This window comes from Mesoplodon densirostris, chromosome 8 (assembly GCF_025265405.1).
Source record: "Mesoplodon densirostris isolate mMesDen1 chromosome 8, mMesDen1 primary haplotype, whole genome shotgun sequence".
NCBI classification, from domain to species: domain Eukaryota; kingdom Metazoa; phylum Chordata; class Mammalia; order Artiodactyla; family Ziphiidae; genus Mesoplodon; species Mesoplodon densirostris.
In genome coordinates, this window is record NC_082668.1 from 103,453,288 (window position 1) to 103,469,712 (window position 16,425).

Genomic DNA, 16,425 nt, shown 5'->3' on the forward strand with positions numbered 1-16,425 from the left:
TATCCAGGAAGAATTTCTCTCCTTTTGGAGGAAACTCTTGTGAATTCAGAAGCTAATATAATGAACTCAAGGTGAACGAAACTGTGTTGCAATCTTGGGTTATCAGAAACTCTGAACATTACAATCCAATAAATGCAAAGATTCTGAAAGACAAATGAAAAAGGCCCAAAATTGTTCCTGAAATACTCCTTACTTGTTGCTGTTAAATCCAGGTATTCTCTCTCAGCTGTCAAAATCCTAGAGTTGATTCGTGGAACAACATTTGGCTGATTCATGATATATTCTACCACATCTTGATCATGGGACAGTTCACCCTAGAGTAAAAAAAAAAGAAAACAGGGTGTGGGTGAGATGCACATTAAACAAATATGATCAATAATAATTTATTAGGACCTAAAAAATCATTAACTTTATAGTATCTTCTTATGTACTGGTAATAGCTAAAAATAGAAATTACCACGTTTTAGGTTCCTGTCATTGCCAAGCAAGGCACTGTATGTACAGTATCTCTAATCCGTTCAACAATGTGAGGAAGACGTGGTACCTATTTAAGAAAGGTTAAATAACTTACTCAAGGTCACAGAGCTAATGAGAAGTGAATATGAAATGCAAACCCATGTTTATTTGATCTCACCACAGAAGCAAGCAAGCTCTAGAAATTAGTTGAAGAGTTAATACAAGCAAAAATCCATCCTGAGATCTACTCAGTTAGCTTCTCTCTAAAGAAGAAAGCCAAATTACTTCTCTCAGGCAGTTAATATACTTTAAAAAAAAAAAAAGAAATCATCCCAAGCCTTTTTCAATCTCCGGCATTTCAATCTCAAGTAATCCTACATTTCCAGAGTCACAATTACACTGGGGGAGAAGAAATCATTAACTAAAGAATTAATTAAAGAATCATTAATTCTTCCCTTTATAGTTCTCGTATTATAGAAATACTTGTACTGCATGAGGGTGATCTATTATAAATGGCTGTGGAAACTTGCAAGTTTTTCACACTTAATATATTTCATACAAAACCATATTTCAACATGATTTTCAGGGGGAATAGATGTGAATCAAATATACACAATCAAGTCTTAAAAATTCCACTCAGGGGCTTCCCTGGTGGCGCAGTGGTTGAGAGTCCGCCTGCCGATGCAGGGGACGCGGGTTCGTGCCCCGGTCCGGGTAGATCCCACGTGCCGCGGAGCGGCTGGGCCCGTGAGCCATGGCCGCTGAGCCTGCGTGTCCGGAGCCTGTACTCCGCAACGGGAGAGGCCACAACAGTGAGAGGCCCGCGTACCGAAAAAAAAAAAAAATTCCACTCAGGCATCTTCTGTGGCTACTTATCTCAAGAGCAATAACTCACAAATTCTCAAACTATAAGCCAATAATGAGCATATGCACCAACCACATAATTCAAAAGACTTACAAAGGTAATTGATGACTTGCTATAGATGTAAGCTCATGTACGAAACTTTGGTCTCTAATATAAACCTGAACTGATTCCAATAAAAAGCCTAACTCAAGGAGGCAATCTGGCAAATCTATCTAAATTTTACATGTACATACCTTTTAATGCAGCTCACCTACACACACATACACATGCACACACAGTGGTTGTTTCCAGAAAGAAAAGATGAATGGCAGGGGAACAGGAACGAATAAATGACAGTTTCTCTTCATTTATACCTTTATACACATTTTGAATCTCACACTATCTGCATATCATATGCTTTTATATATAGTGAATTTAGTGCAAAATTTAAAATGTACATTATTACCCTTTGACACAGTTCCAATAATTGGTATTTCTCAAAAAATTATAAAGTACAAAGATATACATATTAGAAGATTCACTGAGCATTATTTATAAAAGTGTACATCTACAAGCAACGTCCAACATTAAGGGATAAAATAAATGATTATTCATTCTTAAAAAGGAATAGCAGCAATCTAAAAGTTTTAAGACAGAGTTATGTTCAGAAATGCAGTGCTAGGGTTCCCTGGTGGCGCAGTGGTTGAGAGTCCGCCTGCCGATGCAGGGGACGTGGGTTCGTGCCCCGGTCCAGGAGGATCCCACGTGCCGCGGAGCGGCTGGTCCCGTGAGGCATGGTCGCTGAGCCTCCGCGTCCGGAGCCTGTGCTCCGCAACGGGAGAGGCCACAACAGTGAGAGGCCCGCGTACGGCCAAAAAAAAAACAACGTACAGAAAGTCTCAGGGATATTTTCACTACAGCAGAACCTACTGGGAGTCTGCATATCAATTATGAGTGGTGTATAGAAAACTTTATTGCCTACTACAGGACTACAAAAACGTAAGCAAACCATGCTCTTTCAAAATCAGCCTTGAAACAGTACTTACCAAGTACACTGCTCTTTGAAAGAAGGTTGTAGTCTCCAGGATTTTGTGCATTGTGATGGTTTCCAACTCATCAGGGTCCAGCTGCTCCTTTTCAAAGGGCATTCCATTGAACAGGACAACAGGCAGTGGACCAACTCCAGTCTGCTCATAGTAGCCTCTTGCTTCCTGAAACACATGGGACCACAAACAGCATATTTTTGTCCTTCCTGAGACAAATGGAACAAAGCGAATTTTTCACACATACACGCTCTAACAAGAAAAGAAACAACAGCAGAAATATGGAAACCAAGAAATAACTAAAGAAAAATTCTTTTAAAAATATATAAAGAACTGGGGCTTCCCTGGTGGTGCCGTGGTTGAGAGTCCGCCTGCCGATGCAGGGGACAGGGGTTCGTGCCCTGGTCCGGGAGGATCCCACGTGCCGCAGAGCGGCTGGGCCTGTGAGCCATGGCCGCTGGGCCTGTGCGTCTGGAGCCTGTGCTCCACAACGGGAGAGGCCGCAGCAGTGAGAGGCCCGCGTACCACAAAAAAAAAAAAAAAAAAAAAAAAAAAAAGTATATATAAAGAACTAACACAACATTGTAAATCAACTACACTCCAATAAAAATTAATTTAAAAAATATATAAAGAACATCATAGTTAATATCCTACTAGGTAAATCTGAGTTTAAATTACTGAGCTTTAATAAAACCACAAAACCTTATAAATCAGGAAGTGGTTGAAGATGGGGATGAGGGTAATTTTAAGCAGCCCAGGCTACCGGACCTGAATTACATATACTACAGCCCAAACTATACAACAGACTTTTCTGCAATGATGGAGATATTCTATCTTCACTGTCCAATGCAGTAACCACTAACCACATGTAGCTATTGAGCACATGAAATTAATTAATTTCCATTTTAAAAGCTCATGTGGCCAGAGGCTACTATAATGGGCAGCACAACTATAGACTGTCATAAATTATTAGTGCTCCTGGGCAGATTACTTGAGATGAAATATTTACACTCAATTCTAAATTTAAAAGGGTCCACATCACTAAACAAGAAGTTACACCTACAGAAAACAAAACAAGGTTGGTGGGAAAACAGTGCTCAAAAATTGTTCTATAATGTACTAAGCTCAATCTTTTGCCTTCTCCAGGACAAAAGAGGTTCCTTGGCAGGGAAGTACCAGGCAAACAAACATATCTGAGACTTTTCCAACAATCGACATAGGTACATTCCCCCAGATATCAACCACAGACCCAAGACTAAGATTTTAGAGTAAAAACTATATTACTACCCAAGATACAAAAAAAAAGGTCCTTAAAGCATTCTTGTTAAACATCTTGTAACTGCTATCTTCTGAAAATAGCAGAATTTAAAAATATATAACCATTTTAGATAGCACAAATAGAAAAGTACCTCAATTCAATAACTAATACCAGTCATCAGCTTAGTTTCAGATCTAGCCACAGTGATAACTGACAGTGCAGACTTATCTGATGGACTATCATGGCACAATGAGAAAGGCCTTCCAGGTTGATTTCTGCCATCTCTGTATATCATGGTTAAAACTTTTAAAATGTACACTCCCAAAACTGTTACATTAATTCTGTTCTTTGACATCTCACTTATCTCAAAGAAGTTTATAAAAACTCAATTTTAATATACTTTGAGTTTTGAAAATCAATCCCCCAAGAAAACAGAACAAAATCCACATTATAACTCTCAGTGACATGACAATAAGAAGTAACACTGGTTTTCTCTGAACGTGGCAACTGAGTAAAAGGCAAGAGTGGGAGGGAGATGTTTTGACTATAAACTTTCCATTTTTGCAACCTGCAAATAGATTATCAGACTAAAACTTAACAGAATGCAGGCCAATTATCAGAATCACACTTAAAAATTACACGTGAGAATTTCTATCAACTGATCACTAAAAATGTTAATTACACATAATTTTGAAACACTGACTACAAAGTCACGAATGAGCCATTCATAGATGATAACTGAGATTAATAAAGACTCAGAGTTAGTATGCCAAATGTAAAATGTCTGCATGAATAAGTTACAACTTTTCTTACATTGGCTTTCAAACATATAAATATGCACCTATCAGACTATATTCTCTTCAGTTCAAAAGATCTACTTTAATGTACTACGTAGTTTTAGAAGTGATTACTTCTTTCAAATATCAGGCATAGATGATACCACAGCTTCAGATTTACACAAAAGGTACAGATATTCCTAAGTGTAATAACATTTGCCAACCGCACTCATTCCTCCTTAAAAAAAAAAAAATGCACTCGGGCTTCCCTGGTGGCGCAGTGGATAAGAATCTGCCTGCCAATGCAGGGGACACGGGTTCGATCCCTGGTCTGGGAAGATCCCACATGTTGCGGAGCAACTAAGCCCGTGCGCCACAACTACTGAGCCTGCGCTCTAGAACCCGCGAGCCACAACTACTGAGCCCGTGTGCCACAATTACTGAAGCCTGTGTGCCTAGAGCCTGTGCTCCGCAACAAGAGAAGCCACCGCAATGAGAAGCCCACGCACCGCAACGAAGAGTAGCCCCCACTCACTGCAACTAGAGAACGCCTGTGCGCAGCAACAAAGACCCAACGCAGCCAAAAATAAATTAATTAAAAAAAATGTAGTCATTCCTCCTTTTCAAAAAAATCTATTTTTCTTGGGCTTTTTCATATGAGGGGTACAGCTCCTGCTGTAAGATTAAAAAAATCTTATTGATCATTAGATTCTTAGGACCTCTGGGAATCTCACAACATCCTTCTCTTGACAGTGTATGCCTACCTACTTAAATAGCTAGGTAATTACGATCTGTTTATATGGGAAGGGCCTCTAACCAGTAGAGATGAGGAAAATAGCCAAATCTGGGAAACTATTGAGGAGTTAGGTCTGTGATGCTCCCACTTGATTCTTCAGCAAAATCAAGATTTCAATGCATAAAAGACAACGTGTAAAAATACCCTTTTCCCCAATTTGTCCACTATAGTCAATGTTTTTCAAGCAAATCCTTTTGATATAGCAATCATCCACAATAAAAAAGGCAACATGTACTTTTTCTTCAATAGGATGATAGAAAACCAGAGTTAAACATTTTCCAAAAGTGAAATATAAGAAAATTCCATTAGTTTTCTCAAAGATTCCCAAAGTGGCCCTTCTTTCCTTTTATTTCACCTTTTCTTTTTCTACAGAGTACTACTCACGCTGTTTGTGAAAATGTGAAAAATCACTACGTGCCCATATCAATATGATTTTATTAAAAAAAAAAAAAAGGTAAGTGACTGAACATAAGGTTGCAATACAATAATGGAAACACGTTCAGTCTAAACTGAGTAGCTCTCATGACCAGCTTCAACTCCAAACCTTAAACCAAGGAGATTTAACACTGAGGCAGGAGTGATGTCAGTATCACGGCTGAATAAGACTTCCCTCCCTCATTAGTGTCTCCCCCACAGAAAAACAACAACTTGGCATCTATCCACGGACAAAAGGGTCTTTGTGGGAGCTTTGGAACTCAGCACCATATGCCAAGTGGCCTGGCAGAAGTGTTGCCCAACCGTGCAGCAGGTAACATGCAGACGGACTTTGACCCTGGCTGTGGGCTCTGCATTGATCCATGAGCTGGCTCCAGGGAACCCCTGGGAAAAACTATCTTAATCAATCACCCATAGACAAGACAGCCTCTGTGAAGTCCAGGTTTCCAGCAAGAAGTTCCAGGACACCACTGGAGCAAAAAAATATGAATTTGGACACACTGGAGAGGGTAAGAGAACAGTCTGACTTTACTCACATCACCCCTCTCCCAAGGCAGTACAGCTTAGGGCCACAAGAGATCTTCTGAGCCTATGATTTCTCCTACAAGGAACATAAGAGCAAGGGATGAGCACTCAACTTCCCCAGCTATGTGGGATACCACCGAAGAGGCCCATTTCTCTCCCGCTCCATCCAGAATACTGCCTTGTGAGTGGCATCACCGTGGGGGCAGAGGCTGGGAGGGCAGCAGACAGTGTGCTCCTAGGGCTTTTAAGGAAGGCAGATCTTACTTACTGCATCAACAAGCCCATCTGTGAGACACCCAGGACAGCTCATCCACAGATGCCCCCGGACGGCTCACGGGCACCCCACAGGGCTCTGCACACACCTGACTCCCATATACCCACACCCTGTGGCTGGCTCCCACTGCACAATCCTGACAAGGGCAGCAAGAGTGAGCTTTGCCAGATGGATAGTGAGGATGTACAGAAAGCCAATCCACATCAGTAGGCCAGAAAGAGACAAAAAACTTGAGCTGTAGTGCCACTTTGGGGAAAACAAAAAGGAGGTGGCCTGTCAGCACCCAGCCTGGGGGCAGTGTAGAATCAAGAGGAGTTAAACAAGTCCAGACTTCTGCACAAGAGGGAACAACCGCATGCAGCAGGTGCACCCACAGACAGTCTGAGAAAGCCTCAAAATTCCTAGCAAGGCTGAAATGGAAGGTATTTCTTTCCCAAAGCAGAGTAAAGACTGGTAGAAGTGACTGCTACCAGTCACTTCCGGGAGCAACTTAAAATTGCAAGGAACATGAAAAAATCAAGAAAGCATAACATCACCTAAGGATCGCAATAATCTTCCAGTAACCAATCCCGAAGACATGGAGATCTGCAATTTACCCAATGAAGAATTCAAAATAGCTGTTTTGGGGAGATTCAGTGAGCTACAAGAAGACACAGAAGGACAATTCAACAAAATCAAAAAAAAATTTTTTTTTAACAAAAAATCAGAATTTTAACAAAGAGAGAGAGAGCATAAAAAAGAACCAAACAGAAATTCTGGAGCTGAAGAATATAATGAATGAAATTTTAAAAATGATATAGCATTAACATCAGAGTGAAATCAAGCAAAAGAAAAAACTCTACGAGTTAGAAGACAGGAACTTTGCAATTATCCAGCCAGAGGACAACAATAACAGCAACAGCAACCGAAGAATTAAAGAAATGGTATATGGATAATTTTCAAATTACCGGAGTTCCAGAGAAGATGAGATAGAGAAGGGGGCAGAAAGCTTATTTAAAGAAATAATGGATAAGAACTTCCCAAATCTGGAGAGAGATTTGGATATCCAAGTTCCTGAAGATCATAGGTCACCAAAGAAAATAAATTTAAAGAGAACCTCTCCAAGACACATTACAATAAAACTATCAAAAGTCAAAAATAGACACTCTTGGGCCTCCCTGGTGGCGCAGTGGTTGAGAGTCCGCCTGCCGATGCAGGGGATATGGGTTCGTGCCCCGGTCCGGGAGGATCCCATATGCCGTGGAGCGGCTGGGCCCGTGAGCCATGGCCGCTGAGCCTGCGCGTCCGGAGCCTGTGCTCCGCAACGGGAGAGGCCACAACAGTGAGAGGCCCACGGACCGCAAAAAAAAAAAAAAAAAAAGAAAAAATAGACACTCTTAAGAGTAGCAAGAGAAGAAGAAGCTTGTAACTTACCAGGGAAGGCTAACAGTGGACATCTCAATAAAAAAGCTGCAGGCAAGGAGTGAGTGTGATGATACACTCAAACTGCTAAAAGAAAAACCTGCCAACCAAGAATACTCTACCTGGCAAAGTTATCGCCCAGAAATGGAGGAAAAATAAAGACATTCCCAGACAAACAAAAGCTAAGTGAGTTCATCATCACCAATCCTGCCTTACAAGAAATGCTGAAAGGAGTCCTTCAAGTTAAAATGAAAGGACGTTAATTAGTAACATGAAAACGTACAACACACTGGTAAAGGTAAGTATATAGTCAAATTCAGAATACCCTAACACTGTAATATGATGGTGTATTAACCACTTAACTCTATAAAGGTTAAGACAAGAGTATTCAAATGAAGCAAGAGAGGGCCCTCAACCATGAATTTTGTAGCAATGCCCTCCATGCTCAAAGGGAATGCGGGATGGATGACAGCTGCCTGAATTCTCCTCTAATGATGATGCTCTTCATGAAGAAAACTCCATCTTGCTGTTTTTCAATATAAAGAATATGCTCATGAAAAGCAAAACAAAAAGACAAGAATACTAAAAGTAACTAGATATAATCTGTTATTGAATACACAACATAAAGAGTTAAGCTGTGAGGTCCAAAACAAAAAAGGGGTGGGAATAAAAGGGTAGTTTTTATATTTGATCAAAGTTAAGTCATCAACATAAAAGAGACTGTTTTATCTATAAAATATTTTACATAAGACTCCTAGTAACCACAAAACAAAAATCTACAGTAGATTCACAAAAGCATACCATTATGGAAAATCATCAGTTCACAAAGGGAGGCAGCAAGAGAGGAAAAGAGGAACAAGGGAAATATAACTCAGCCTCAGATAACTAATAAAATGGCATTACTGTGTCCCTTATCTATCAATAACTACTCTAAATGTTCCTGTATTAAATTCTCCACTCAAAAGGCACAGAACGGCTGGATGGATTAAAAAATAAGACCCAACTATATAAGCCTACAATTCCTTGCGGCTTTAAGGACAAAAACTCAAAGTGAAGGGATAGAAAAATATACACTTACGTAAGTGGAAACCAGAAGAGAGCAGGGGTAGCTACATAGTTCTATCAGACAAAACAGAGTTTAAGCCAAAAACTGTAACAAGACATAAAAAGGTCATTATATAATGATAATGGGGTCAATTCATTGAGAAGATTTAACAATTCTAAATATATATGCACCCAACATCAGAACACCTGAATATATGAAACGAATACTAACAGATCTCTAGGGAGAAAAAGATAACTATACAATGTTAATAGGGGAATTAAAGATATGGAAGCAGAAAACCATAATTCAAAAAGAGACATGTACCACAATGTTCACTGCAGCACTATTTACAACAGCCAGGACATGGAAGCAACCTAAGTGTCCATCAACAGATGAATGGATAAAGATGTGGCACATATATACAATGGAATATCAGTCAGTCATAAAAAGAAATGAAACTGAGTTATTCTTAGTGAGGTGGATGGACCTAGAGTCTGTCATACAGACTGAAGTAAGTCAGAAAGAGAAAAACAAATACCATATGCTAACACATATATATGGAATCTAGGACAGGAATAAAGACACAGAGGTAGAGAATGGACTTGAGGACATGGGGAGGGGGAAGGCTAAGCTGGGATGAAGTGAAAGAGTAGCACTGACATATAGACTACCAAATGTAAAACAGATAGCTAGTGGGAAGCAGCTGCATAGCACAGGGAGATCAGCTCAGTGCTTTGTGACCACCTAGAGGGGCAGGATAGGGAGGGTGGGAGGGAGACATCAGAGGGAGGGGATATGGGGATATATGTATATGTATAGCTGATTCACTTTGTTATATGGCAGAAATTAACACAACACTGCAAAGCAATTATACTCCAATAAAGATGTTAAAAAAAAATAAAAAACAAAGATATGGAAGCAACCTAAGTGTCCATCAAGAGATGAATGGATAAAGAAGATGTAGTTTACATACACAACGGACTCCTACTCAGCCATAAAAAAGAATGAAATTTTGCCATTTGCAACAATATGGATGGACTTGGAGGGCATTATGCCAAGTGAAATAAGTCAGACAGAGAAACACAAATCCTGTACGACCTCACTTACATGTGGAATCTATAAAATACAGCAAACTAGTGAATATAACAACAACAAAAAAAAACAGACTCACAGATACAGAGGACAAATTAGTGGTTACCAGTGGGGAGAGTGAAGGGCGGAGGGACAAGATACAGATAGAGGATTAAGATGTATATTATGGGGACTTCCCTGGTGTCACAGTCATTAAGAATCCACCTGCCAATGCAGGGGACATGGGTTCAAGCCCTGGTCAAGGAGGATCCCACATGCCGCGGAGCAACTAAGCCCATGTGCACAACTACTGAGCCTGCGCTCTAGAGCCCGCAAGCCACAACTACTGAGCCTGTGTGCCACAATTACTGAAGCCCGCATGCCTAGAGCCTCTGCTCTGCAACAAGAGAAGCCACCGCAATGAGAAGCCCGCACACTGCGAAGAAGAGTAGCCCCTGCTCACCACAACTAGAGAAAGCCCGTGGGCAGCAACAAAGACCCAATGCAGCCAAAAATAATTAAATAAATGAATTTATTTTTAAAAAACTGTAATAAATTTTTTAAAGACATATATTATATATACGTAATACATATCTTCCGGGATAACCTAGAAGAAATGGATAAATTCCTAGAAACATGAAACCTGCCAAGATTGAATCATGAAGAAATAGAAAATCTGGACAGACCAATAATAAGTAAGGAGTCTGAATCAGTAATGAATATCCTCCCAACAAAGAGAAGCCTAGGACCACATGGTTTCCTTAGTGAGTGCTACAAAACATTTAAAGAGGAAGTAACACCAGTCCTTCTCAAACTCTTCCAAAAAACTGAAGCAAACAGAACATATTTTATGTGTCCAGAGTTACCCTAATAACAAAACCAAACAAAGGCAACACACAAAAAAGAAAATTACAGGCCAATATCTCTGATGAACACAGATGCAAAAATCCCCAACAAAATACTAGCAAACTGAATTCAACAATACATCAAAAGGATCATATAGGGACTTCCCTGGTGGCACAGTGGTTAAGAATCCACCTGCCAGGACTTCCCTGGCAGTCCAGTGGTTAAGACTTCACCTTCCAATACAGGGGGTGCGGGTTCGATCCCTGGTCAGGGAGCTAAGATTCCACATGCCTTGCAGCCAAAAAACCAAAACAGAAGCAATATTGTAATAAATTCAATAAAGACTTTAAAAATGGTCCACATCAAAAAAAAAAAAGAAAGAAAGAATCTGCCTGCCATTGCAGGGGACACGAGTTGGATCCCTGGTCTGGGAAGATCCCACATGCTGCGGAGCAACTAAGCCTGTTCACCACAACTACTGAGTCCACGCTCTAGAGCCCATGAACCACAACTACTGAGCCTGCATGCTACAACTACTGAAGCCTGCGCGCCTGGAGCCCGTGCTCGACAACAAGAGAAGCCACCGCAATGAGAAGCCCACGCACCGCAATGAAGAGTAGCCCCTGCTCGCCACAACTAGAGAAAGCCCGCACACAGCAATGCCGACCCAACGCAGCCAAAAATAAATAAAATTTTTTTAAAAGATGATCTTCAAAAAAAAAAAAAAAGGATCATACACCATGATCAAGTGAAATATATTCTAGGGATGAAAGGATGATTCAACATCCCCACATCAATCAATGTGATACACCACATTAACAAAATGAATGATAAAAACCACATGATCATCTCAATAGATGCAGAAAAACCATTTGAGAAGATTCAACACCCATTTATAATATAAACTCTCAGTGAAGTGGGTATAGAAGGGACATACCTCAACGTAATAAAGTCCACATACAACAAATCCACAGCTAACATCATACTCAATGGTGAAAAACTGAAAGCTATCACTCTAAGATCAGGAACAAGACAAGGATGCCCACTCTTGCCACTCATTTTCAACACAATATTGAAAGTCCTAGCCAGAGCAATGAGGTAAGAAAAAGAAATAAAACATGCCCAAATTGGAAAGAAGAAGTAAAACTGTTACTATTTGCAGATGACATGATTTTATGTGCAGAAAACCCTAAAGACTCCACCAAAAAATTATTGGAAGTAATAAATACAATAAAGTTGCAAGATATAAAATCAATATACAAAAATCTGTTGCATTTCTATACGCTAGGCAGAAAGAGAAATTAAGAAAACAATCCCATTTATAATCACAATAAATTTAACCACGGAGGTGAAAGACGTACCCTGAAACCTGTAAGACAGTTAAAGAAACCAAAGAAGACACAAATAAATGGAAAGATATTTCATGCTCATGGCTTGGAAAATTTAACATTGTTAAAATGTCCATATTAAGGGACTTCCCTGGCAGTCCACTGGTTAGCACTCTGCACTTTCACTGCTGTGGGCCCTGGTTCAACCACTGGTTGGGGAACAAAGATCCTGCAAGCCATGCCTCATGGCCAAGAAAAAAAATAAATAAAGCCAATTAAAACCACACACACAGGGGCTTCCCTGGTGGCACAGTGGTTGAGAGTCCGCCTGCCGATGCAGGGGACACGGCTTCGTGTCCCGGTCTGGGAAGATCCTACATGCCGCGGAGCAGCTGGGCCCGTGAGCCATGGCCGCTGAGCCTGTGCGTCCGGAGCCTGTGCTCCACAACAGGAGAGGCCACAACAGTGAGAGGCCCGCGTACCAAAAAAACCCAAAAAACAAAAACAAAACACACACAACAACAAAAAAGGTATTTCCCTGGCCGTCCACTGGCTAAGACTCCACACTCCCACTGCAAGGGGTGCGGATTCAATCCCTGGTCAGGGATCCCACATCCTGCATGGTGCAGCCAAAAATAAATAAATAAAATGTCCATATTACCTAAGACAATTTACATTACAGATTCAATGTAATCCCTATCAAAATCCCAAGGACATTTTTCACAGAAATAGAACAAAAATTCTGAAATTTATACAGAAACAGAAAAGATCCTGAATAACCAAAACAATCCTGAGAAAAAGAACAAAGCTGGAGGCATCACATTTCCTGACTTCAAACTATATTACAAAGCCATACTAATCCAAACAGCATGGTATTGGCAGGAAAACAGATACATAGATCAATGGAACAGAATGAGAGCCTAGAAATAAAACCAAACATATATGGACAATTTATGACAAAGGAGCAAAGAACATACAATGGAGAAATGATATCTCTTCATAAATGGCGTTGGGAAAACCAGACAGCCACATGCAAAAAAAAAAAATGAAACTAGACCACTACCTCACGCCATACGCAAAAATTAACTCAAAATGAATTAAAAATTTTAATGTAAGACCTGAAACCATAGAAGTCTAAGGAAAAAAAAGGCAGTATCCTCTCTGACATCCATCTTAGCAATATTTTTCTAGATATGTCTCCTCAGGCAAGGAAAACAAAAGCATAAATAAACAAATGTAATTATATCAAATGAAAAAAGCTTCTGCAAGGGCCTCCCTGGTGGCGCAAGTGGTTAAGAGTCCGCCTGCCGATGCAGGGGATACGGGTTCGTGCCCCGGTCTGGGAGGATCCCATATGCCGCGGAGCGGCTGGGCCCGTGAGCCATGGCCGCTGGGCCTGCGCATCCGGAGCCTGTGCTCCGCAACGGGAGAGGCCACAACAGTGAGAGGCCCACATACCGCAAAAAGAAAAAAAAAAAAAAAGAAAAAAAAAAAAAGCTTCTGCACAGCAAAGAAAACCATCAATAAAATGAAAACACAACCTACCCAATGAGAGAATATATTTGCAAATAATATACCCAATAAGAGGTTAATATGCAAAATATATAAAGATCTCATATAGCTCAAGAACAACAAAAACAACCTGATTAAAAAATGGGCAGAGGACCTGAATAGACGTTTTTCCCAAGAAGATATACAGCCGGCCAACAGGCACATGAAAGGTGTTCAACATCACTACTCATCTTGGAAATGAAAATCAAAACCACATGAGATATCACCTCACACTTGCCAAAATGACTATTATCAAAAACACAGGCAATAACATATGTTAGTAAGTATGTGGAGAAAAGAGAATCCTCTTACACTGTTGGAATGTAAATTGGTACAGCCACTATGGAAAACAGTATGGAGATTCCTCAAAAAAAAATTAAGAATAGAATATGATCCAGTAATTCCACTTCTGGTTATTTATCCAAAGAAAGTGAAAACACTAATCCAAAAAATTATATGAACTCCTATGTTCATCATGGCATTGTTTACAATAGCCAAGATACAGAAACAACCCAAGTGTCCATCAACAGATGAATGGATAAATAAGATGTGAGATATATATACACACACACAAACACACAATAGAACACTTCTCAGTCACAAAAAGAAGATGAAATCTTGCCATCTGTGACAACATGGATGGACCTTGAAGGTATTATGCTAGTGAAATAAGTCAGACAGAGAAGGACAAATACCATAGGACTTCACTTACATGTGGAATATAAAAAAGTAATAAACAAACAAAACAAAATAAATGAACAAACCAAACCAAACAAAAACAAACATGTAACAAAGTAGTGAATACTGGGGGTGGGGAAATGAGTAAACAGGATCAACTGTACAGTGATGAATGGAAACTAAATTTTTGGTGGTGGGCAAGCTGTAGGGGATACAGAAGTAGAAATATAATGTTGTACACATGAAACTTATATAATGTTACAAATCAGTGTTACCATAATAAAATTATATTAAGTTAAAATAAGTGGAAGGAAGGAAGGAAATGAAAACAAACTGAATGACTAGAAAAACAAAAAAGTGCAAGGCTAAAAAACAACTGGTGTTGAATTGGGTGTGGGTAAGACTTGAGAGGGAGATTATAAAATCTAGGATTCTGTACTCAGATAAAAGAGAAAGTATAAACAATGCATTATCAGTATGGTTTCTAATGAAATGATAGCTCAGATCTCAAATAAATGAACCAAAGGCCTTGTCCGTCATTCAAAAACATGAAAAAAAGCTGGTAAATAAACACACTCTTTTATTCTTTTAAATTGTTTCAGAAATGTATTTTGATTCCTTGCCTTAACATTTGTTTTCAATAAACTGACCACCTTGTTCCTGCTTACAATAAAGGTCCTTCACTATATTTAATGTCTCACTATTATCTTTAAATAAAGATTTTAAAATATTTCCCTATATCCTTATTATGAGACTTTGCCATTCTGTTTGTTACATTTCCTATTGCATTTCCATCTTTAGCCTAAAAATTAAATACATGACACACATTAGGCACACACATCATACCTACAAGCATACATCATATACTTCCAACAGATTTTATCCAGAACATATATCACTCAGGTACTACCAGTGCATTATAAAGAGAAATTCTTTTTCAATTGTATAGTTAATAGGCCAGCTAAAAATCAATGATATCTTCACAAAATTGAAATATAAACTATATTTGCAGAGACAGAAAAGTGACCAGGTTTCTAAATTTTTAAATGCTAAGTGCCTAAATATTTCACCATCACCACCTTTATTAACAGTAACCCCCAATAATAAGGAGACGTAAGGAAAGTATAGTGTTGCAGTCAGATGAGAAGTGCCAGAGAACGTTTACCTTCCGATTCTGATCATAAGCAGAGTCAATCCCCAAAATGCTATTCACTTCCACATACGGATATTTCTTCTCCAGGACACTGACCACATGTTCAACTTTAACTTTTTCTCCAGTCCTTACTTTGTTATATATCTGAAGAAAGAAAAACCAGGTAACCAACTACACTTTCACATGTAAATTTTGGAGTATTTATTACAACAGATTTCAGAATGTAGAGGAAAAATGAAAACAATAGCTAATTCTCTTAAAAAGAGCAAATGGGCCATATTGGCAATTCTCCCTTTTCCATATACTTGCTTATGCCTTCTTATGTTAAAAACTACATATTCTTAAAATGACTCAATCAGTTCATATTCACATTAAGTCCCAAACGCAAAAATGTGTTAATTTTTTAAAAATCCGAATACTTATAAGTAACCCTTGAAATGAGAACTCATGTCCATGAAGTTTAAGGGGAAAAAAGTTTCAAAATACGTATGGCATTGTCCTTGTTTTTAAAAGGCAGACATAAGACAACAAAACTGTGTCTGTACATGTACAGTTAAGCATCTAGAAGGATGCAAGCTTTTAACAGTGGCTGCCTTTACGGATTAAGGAGGGCAGAGACAGATTTTTTAATCAACACACTTTAATATTATTTTTTAAAAGTTTTAATAATGAACATAACTTTTTTTTACTTTTGCAACTAAAAATAAAGAAAAAGAAGTGAAAACTCTTTATCCTTTCCTTTATACACACAGCTGTGAGGGGAAAAAAACTTTAAAAAACAGACTTAAAAACCCTTATTATCCTCAGCAACTTCATTGGAACTTATTTCATTCTCCAGAGCCTACTGCTAAGTAAGGTCCACCACCATTTCTCACAGAGATCACAGCAACAGCTCACCAACTAGTATCCCTGCCACTTTCTTTACCCTTCACCAGATCCATCTCC

The 16,425-nt window shown here is 39.2% G+C and overlaps 1 protein-coding gene across 1 annotated transcript in view; it reads right to left on the reverse strand.

Moving 5' to 3' along the window:
* The window catches only part of UGGT1 (UDP-glucose glycoprotein glucosyltransferase 1), a 100,663-nt gene that overhangs the window by 43,816 nt on the left and 40,422 nt on the right, over positions 1-16,425 (reverse strand). The window contains exons 17-19 of the mRNA XM_060105781.1: positions 15,493-15,624; positions 2,347-2,511; positions 194-314 (exon numbers count right to left, since the gene is read on the reverse strand). Of these exons, the coding sequence (XP_059961764.1) occupies positions 194-314; positions 2,347-2,511; positions 15,493-15,624 (418 nt within the window). The remainder of the gene's footprint in view (positions 1-193; positions 315-2,346; positions 2,512-15,492; positions 15,625-16,425) is intronic.